At 39.0% G+C, this 8,328-nt stretch overlaps 2 protein-coding genes across 2 annotated transcripts in view; both read right to left on the reverse strand.

Annotated features, from left to right (window-relative positions):
- The window catches only part of LOC117325637 (regulating synaptic membrane exocytosis protein 2-like), a 67,301-nt gene extending 64,101 nt beyond the window's left edge, over nt 1–3,200 (reverse strand). Inside the window, exon 1 of the mRNA XM_033882025.1 lies at nt 1,915–3,200. The gene's annotated coding sequence lies outside the window, so the exon portion shown is untranslated. The remainder of the gene's footprint in view (nt 1–1,914) is intronic.
- A 3,746-nt stretch (nt 3,201–6,946) lies between these two features.
- On the reverse strand, nt 6,947–8,071 carry LOC117326471 (ribosome-binding protein 1-like). Its single transcript, XM_033883219.1, has one exon. It carries the CDS (start codon nt 8,069–8,071, stop codon nt 6,947–6,949), a length of 1,125 nt encoding a protein of 374 aa, XP_033739110.1.
- Nucleotides 8,072–8,328: the final 257 nt, after the last annotated feature.

Below are 8,328 nucleotides of genomic sequence, written 5' to 3' on the forward strand. Positions count from 1 at the left end.
CTTGGCATTTAGATTATAACATAGGGATACGATAAGAAAGGCTTGACATTCATGATAATGTATTGGGGATACGATTGATGAGGCTAGGCATTTAGGATAGGAAATTGATGATACGATTTAGAAGGCTTGGTATTTAGATTAGACATCGGGTATACCATTTGGAAGGCTTGGCATTTAGGATAGAAAATTGGGGATATAAAAATGGGAAGGCTTGGCATTCAGATTGTGACAATGGGATACGATTGGGAAGGCTTGGCATTCAGATTAGAACATCGGATATATGATTGAGAAGGCTTGGCATTCAGGAGAGGAAATTACTAATAGGATTGAGAAGGCTTGACATTCAGGATGTGAAGTTGGGGATACGATTTGGAAGGCTTGGTATTCAGATTATAACAATGGGATATGATTGGGAAGGCTTGGCATTTAGGATAGGAAATTAGAGATACGATTGAGAGCTTGGCCTTGAGGATAGGAAATTTGGGATACAATAGGGAAGGCTTGACATTTAGGATAGAATATTGGGGATTCGATTGGGAAGGCTTGGCATTCAGGATGGGAAATTAGGCATAAGATTGAGTAGGATTTGCATTTAGGATAGTAAATTGGGATACGATTTGGGAGGCTTGGCATTCAGATTATAACATAGGGATACGATTGATAAGGGTTGACATTCATGATAGTGAATTGGGGATACGATTTGGAAGGCTTGGCATTCAGGAGAGGAAATTGAGGATACCATTTGGAAGGCTTGGCATTCAGGAGAGGAAATTGTGGATACCATTTGGAAGGCTTGGCATTCAGGATAGTACATTTCGGATACGATTGTGAGGCTTGGCATTCATGATATTGAATTGGGGATACGATCGGGAAGGCCTGGCATTCAGATTATAACATTGACAATACGATTGGGAAAGCTTGGCATTCATGATAATGAATTGGGGATATGATTTGGAAGGCCTGGCATTCAGATTATAACATTGGCAATACGATTAGGTCTGGCATTCAGTTTATAACATCGGGGATACGATGAGGAAAGCTTCCTTAGACGAAAGTTCCCGTTATCGGCAGTAAACCTTTGGTACACAATACCGATATGTTCGACAGTAAACCTTTGGTACACAATACCGATATGTTCGACAGTAAACCTTTGGTACACAATACCGATATATTCGGCAGTAAACTTTTGGTACACAATACCGATATGTTCGGTAGTAAACCTTTGGTACACAATACTGATATGTTCGGTAGTAAACCTTTGGTATACAATACTGATATTTTCAGCAGTAAACCTTTAGTATACAATACCGATACGTTATTCCTGTACATTTCTAGTTATATAATAATCAGAACTACCTGCCACATTCGTGTCATTTACAGAAAGTGGTTAGAATTGATTTCGTGAAGACTGCGAATCAGTACATCTTTATTGGCCCAAGCCTCTAAATGACCTTTTCCTGTTTAAAGGTACACTAATGGCAATTATTTAAACGTAAACAAAGTTTATCGACAGAATTAATACGGAGACAATGCTTTAAACTGGTCTTCATAAAACAGGTGACATCTGTATGCTTTGTGATAAAAATGTCCGTCAAAATCGTCGAAGGTTTCAGAACTATCATGAACTTAATATCAATATGCTTGAGTATCAATACAGACAAGCATACCAGACCCTGGCTACTCTGACAATGATGACATTACGGGAGCGGTTTGACAGGGTCACATTTACATCGCTCCTTCATTACAGTAGCACAATTTTGTCATCGTCGGATCGATCACCTTATAGCTCAAACATTGTAACAAGCGTTGACAGTCGTCTTATCAACAAACAGATTCCCCGATAAGTTGATCCGGTTTTAACTTCCACGTTACCTTAATTGGTAGATATTACAAGTTAATGTAAATACAACATACCTGTATTTATATATCCCATATCCATACATCCACGTGTCGTACATAAGCACGCGCACTCTAAAGATACGTTTACCGTTGTTTCCTGTCACAGGGAATTCAAAATAGCGTATATTCCATACAATAGACAAAGGGGGAAATCAATGCTGACGAAATACCATGGGAGGCTTTATCCGGTAAGATAATGATTGATCATTATAAGAGAGGCTAGTTGTCGTGAATGTTGAGTGAGATCAACACCCCCGGACACAATAGTACTTCACAGTCCACACAGCGACAGCTCATTGCCAGCCTATTAGCGATATTAAACGAGGCATTCTCCTGTATCCATTATATATCGCAAATATTGTCATAAAACTCGGCAGATTATCTCCGTCTCGTCAACAGGTACTGGTTCCTCAGGCACAGATGGTTTCACGGCCTCGCCGGTTAATCGTGACGTCATCAGTCGCTGATATAATAGCCATGTGGTACAGTTCTTTGTGTTATAAACACCCGCTCGATCTTGTCCTTTGTTATATACCATTGTTTCCCTAACTACTAAATCCGACGTTTCATTTGAACTGTCTCTCAAAAACCACATGGTCAAAAACCCTCTTATCATTTCCTCTACTCGTCTTTCTCTGCTCCAATTAGTTCTTTAATTGGTCTTCGTGTTCGTTGAATTCAGCTGACTATATCTCAATATATGTCATATTTTTGTAACTCTCTCTCCTTTATATATTGCATTACCTATTTTGTTGCAATTCCGTTGACATATGTCCCCATTTCAGTTGTTAAGCCTGGTTTTATGATATCGTTATATATATAATCGGATTCACCGCTTTTTATAAATTCTTAGAGTTCTGACATTTTTTAATTATCATCATTTGCAATACAATGTATCTGTGTACAGCTTTTAATGCTAAAAAAAGCCAACCGTCTTCATAAGCCAGTCTCTGTGTTAAACTGTCATTGTTTTCCCATTTGCCTGTTGTTCCGTCGACCGTCTGACGAGTAAACTCATATCATCATTCTCAACCCACCGTTGAATTAACTGGTGCCCAAACCATTGTTACAATCAATTGCTTTTAGCTGTACTTGTTGTGCGGAGTCAGCCCGCTAATATGTCTAGTTCAATGAGAGCTGTTAGTCGGGCGAGCCATAAAGTGGTTAATACATGCCCATCATCAAAGTATACATTGTTCTTCATTTGTTAGCGTTCAAAATCCATAGAGGCGTATTCAATCAAAATAATCGTTACAACAATCACTCTCAATTGAATTCGATCACTGCAACTTTTCCATTTACATACGGAATTTGAATCACCATGTCTTCATCGGCATATTCGTTCTGTCTCGTCTTCAGTAACATTTTCCAATTACACGACTGTGTTATCCTGGTCAGTCATATATAGGTAAGTGTCCCCAATATATGGTTCTTGCACTCGACACCAAAGCTTTGTTAGCTTTTCTAGTTTATTCAATTTTATATTTGCAAAATATATCTATACATTTCAGTTTTTAATGACCATCAATTCGGAATTTAGAGTAGGCGAAGATGTATTTTTAAAAAGTCGTTTCTTTAAAGTATTAAAGTATTATTATAAATAGGGATTTGTCACATATTCCCGACCCACAGTTGACATATGTGTATAATCTATATCACTATGATACATTTGTACCAACGACCCGAGGACGCATACAGGTAGGATTGTCATACCCTGACAACACCCTGCACCTTAGATGCTAAGCTCTAGGTCCTGTTTGGTCCTGTTTGTCCATCGCTCTCCTGCCTCTGCTATGACCGTATAACTGCATGGTAACAATGAAGTGGAGTGTAATCTGGAATGTCAACACAACTCTTTGTCGTAGAACTAATGTACAATATCGCTGTGATAGACGTCTTTCTGGGTTAGATAAAAATTACACGACATAACGTGTCTATTCCAATAGTCTTCCTGGCCATGCACTATTGTACGCATCTCTAGAATGTAGTCGTCTGATTCAGTCAGAAGCTGTTGGCATCCGAAACTGAAGTTTTCTCCTGAAATATAGTTGTTTACAGATGCCATTATCTAATTATCTAAACGTTCATTGCGTATGAATACAACAGTGAGATTTTCGTTTTCGATTTACGTGTACATTTTTGACAGATCTGGCCTCACAAATAGATACCGGTGACACGCATTTTATATTTCTTATGGCTATGGTAGGTAAGGTATTAACTTTTGTTCTAGTTTGGAATCCTAATCACTTGCGTTCCGACGTCTCTGATCCAGTACCAAGGACTTACAGTGTCTTTAGTGGTAGACTATCCGTATTATCTAATGTGTTATTACTTGGTTCATCATTGTATTTGAAGTTTAGACCATCTATGAGATACTAAACAGCACTAAGAGGCCCCATGTCTAACAGAAGAGCTCGATGACAATAACAGGTAACAAGAGATATCCCTCCAGAAGGCTATCAGACATAGTTTTAATGCATGTTCCATAAAATGCATTCCTTTAATACTCAATGTTTTGCTCGTAAATGATAGTCGCTTCAAACTCGGACCGTATCACTATTAGAGATCGCGGGGGTACCCACATTATTGTTGATCCTGATGTGTCAATTATTAAGATATTTTACATATGCCGTAAATTAATTTTATTTTTGATTGATACATCATAAACGTATAAATTCATGTTGATAGTTTGTTATTATCTTCAGCCGAAAGACCGTAAAAGCCGTTAAATCAATCAGTCAATCAATAAAAGACAATTTTTAAACTTACGAATAAATGTGAACTACAGGTACTATTTGTTTAGTAACCATAGTTACCTGCCATATTGAAACAAATCAAACAATATATTTAAAAAAATATCTAATTAAACACAAAGTGGTTAATAACGCTACATAGAAAACGTCTTTATCACACTGTGTCCATACCACAACACGCTACATAGAAAACGTCTTTATCACACTGTGTCCATACCACAACACGCTACATAGAAAACGTCTTTATCATACTGTCCATACCACAACCCGCTACATAGAAAACGTCTTTATCATACTGTCCATACCACAACACGCTACATAGAAAACGTCTTTATCACACTGTGTCTATATCACAACACGCTACATAGAAAACGTCTTTATCACACTGTGTCCATACCACAACACGCTACATAGAAAACGTCTTTATCACACTGTGTCTATACCACAACACGCTACATAGAAAACGTCTTTATCACACTGTGTCTATACCACAACACACTACATAGAAAACCTCTTTATCACACTATCAAAGGATGGTAGCTTTGTGATTGGTCACTGCCCAGCCATATTGTGGGTTTTGCACATGCGTATAAATAGTCTGTCTACATTGATTGGCTCGCTAGCATACTTTAAACACGTAATTGGTTACCTGCCTTTTGTGATGTCACCATTCGTAGGGGTACAATAGAGAACATTAATTGAAAACAAAATGTGCTTGATAAAATCGCGGAGATTCGAATGTTTAAACATGATTGTTGGACATTGTTCGGCTATTCCACGCATGGCGGCGCTGGTGTTTGGTTATGGTTGGAAATCGATAAATTCATAGACATGCGAATGAGGAAAACTTCACAGTACCACCTGACCAACAAATTAACAGTTGTTCGCTCGTGGACTCGCACTTAACACCAAATTATATCTCTCTTACATAAAATCGCAGCATAACTACGTGAGCTTCTATACATACAATGTACCAATAGATCTCAAACATTACTATAAACGCTTACTTATATATTATGCTGTTGCCTGGTAGCCCCCCTAGCTTGTAAATGTTTAGTATACTCTTGTGAGTTATAGAATTCAAGCTTTTCAGACGCAATGACTTGGTACATTTTGTTATCTCATATATATATATTCTGATTTGATATCTCTGTAGCGAAGGTCTCCTCAACTGTTCTCTAAAGACATCCTTACCACCGATGGACACATCAGTATAACGTCGGTAGTCTACTAAACAACAACCGTGTGGGCATTCCAGTGAAAATCACTAGATTTTTCCCTAAGCTTATTCATCATTAAAAATTCAAATTTTCAACAACAGCCAGTTCAATCAAGACACTATATGGCTGCCATATTGTATTTCAAAGACAGCCGTTGTTTGGAAACCTGTTAAGCTTGTCTTCAATCCACTTGTGTACTCTTGTACCTAAACACACGGTTTGCGGGACAATTGCTGTTTACTGGATGAGGTGAAGAGTGGTGGTGTGTCACTACCTGGTATAGTGATTGTTTTGTTTCTATCTGAATATTCCTTGAAATCACCAACGCCTAAAATGAAGTTGTTTGAAGATGTTTTGATCGTTATTTCCTGTTTTAGTATACAATATTTTTCGCGACTTTGATCAAACAGTTTGCAAGTTTGGATTGATTAATATATATATTCATCAAAAATCGTCTTACATTGCATTTTACAGTCATTTGTGTCCATATCAATGGCCGTATTTAATGCAACTATGGCGTGACAACGTGTAAAAAGGTCTCATTTATGTGTAAACGTAAGTTTAATATTATCAGTACAAGATTCATCCTGTATACCGGAATCAAATATAAGCAAAATATACAAAATAAATAATAATCGAATTAATAAATTGTGACAAAGTTCTATTTATACAGAATTTCTTATTTATGATTATATGAAAGTTCTTGATCCATCCAATGCCTTTCTAGTCATTTTTTGGATGAATTAACTGTTTATCAAATATAAAAATAATAACGTATGAACAAATATTAATGAAAAGTTGAATGTCGAATAAATCCCCTCTTGCGCGAGGACACCAATTATTTATGTGTGTACTTTCATGTTTTGATTAATAAAATTATTTTGAACCTGAAATAAAACAAAACAAAAACAAAACAAAATCTGTTGATACCGATATTACTTCTTCTGGCCGAGGTTCAATATTTTGACTACATGCAGCGCAAAAACGTTTTTCTGGATGTCCAGCTTACTTTGCTGTGGAAATAGCCTTTTTTAGTGGACCCTTGTCCCTTGCGTTTGGGCATTGTTGTTCCAGTTATTGAGAGGACCCTTGTCCCTTGTTGTTGAGCGTTGTTGCTCCAGTTTTTGAGTGGACCCTTGTCCCTTGTTGTTGAGCGTTGTTGTTCCAGTTTTTGAGTGGACCCTTGTCCCTTGTGTTTGGGCGTTGTTGCTCCAGTTTTTGAGTGGACCCTTGTCCCTTGTTGTTGAGCGTTGTTGCTCCAGTTTTTGAGTGGCCCCTTGTCCCTTGTTGTTGAGCGTTGTTGCGCCAGTTTTTGAGTGGCCCCTTGTCCCTTGTGTTTGGGCGTTGTTGCTCCAGTTTTTGAGTGGCCCCTTGTCCCTTGTTGTTGAGCGTTGTTGCGCCAGTTTTTGAGTGGACCCTTGTCCCTTGTGTTTGGGCGTTGTTACTCCAGTTTTTGAGTGGCCCCTTGTCCCTTGTGTTTGGGCGTTGTTGCTCCAGTTTTTGAGTGGCTCCTTGTCCTTGTGTTTGGGCGTTGTTGCTCCAGTTTTTGAGTGGCCCCTTGTCCCTTGTGTTTGGGCGTTGTTGCTCCAGTTTTTGAGTGGCCCCGTGTCCCTTGTGTTTGGGCGTTGTTGCTCCAGTTTTTGAGTGGCCCCTTGTCCCTTGTGTTTGGGCGTTGTTGCTCCAGTTTTTGAGTGGACCCTTGTCCCTTGTTGTTGAGCGTTGTTGCTCCAGTTTTTGAGTGGCCCCTTGTCTCTTGTGTTTGGGCGTTGTTGCTCCAGGTTTTGAGTGGCCCCTTGTCCCTTGTGTTTGGGCGTTGTTGCTCCAGTTTTTGAGTGGCCCCTTGTCTCTTGTGTTTGGGCGTTGTTGCTCCAGTTTTTGAGTGGCCCCTTGTCCCTTGTGTTTGGGCGTTGTTGCTCCAGTTTTTGAGTGGCCCCTTGTCTCTTGTGTTTGGGCGTTATTGCTCCAGTTTTTGAGTGGCCCCTTGTCCCTTGTGTTTGGGCGTTGTTGCTCCAGTTTTTGAGTGGCCCCTTGTCCCTTGTGTTTGGGCGTTGTTGCTCCAGTTTTTGAGTGGACCCTTGTCCCTTGTGTTTGGGCGTTGTTGCTCCACAGCCTTTTTGAGTGGCCCCTTGTCCCTTGGTTTTGGGTATTGTTGCTCCACAGTTTCAGAAAATCCGCTGCCGATGTACACCCAAAGAACATCTGTGACGCATTATGAACCTAAAGAGCCCGTAGTCTTTGCTTAATGTGTGTTGTTTTTTAAGTTTAAGAAATCGTGATAGATGTGTTGACATTTTGAATGTGCTTAATGTAAAACCCCAGAAGGATAACAATTTCTATTAATTCATCATTGTCAACACATTGTCTCTATTGAAAACCGGTTTTTCTTGAGTGTAGATGTACGCCGGTTTAGATGTGAAGAAAATCGTGCCCATAGTCAGAAACTACATAACACAATT

This window comes from Pecten maximus, chromosome 4 (genome assembly GCF_902652985.1).
Source record: "Pecten maximus chromosome 4, xPecMax1.1, whole genome shotgun sequence".
In the NCBI taxonomy this organism is placed as follows: Eukaryota; Metazoa; Mollusca; class Bivalvia; order Pectinida; family Pectinidae; genus Pecten; species Pecten maximus.

Bases quoted from the DNA above. Each gene is read 5' to 3' on its own strand.
- LOC117326471 (XM_033883219.1), bottom strand. From the start codon at position 8,071: ATGTTCTTTGGGTGTACATCGGCAGCGGATTTTCTGAAACTGTGGAGC.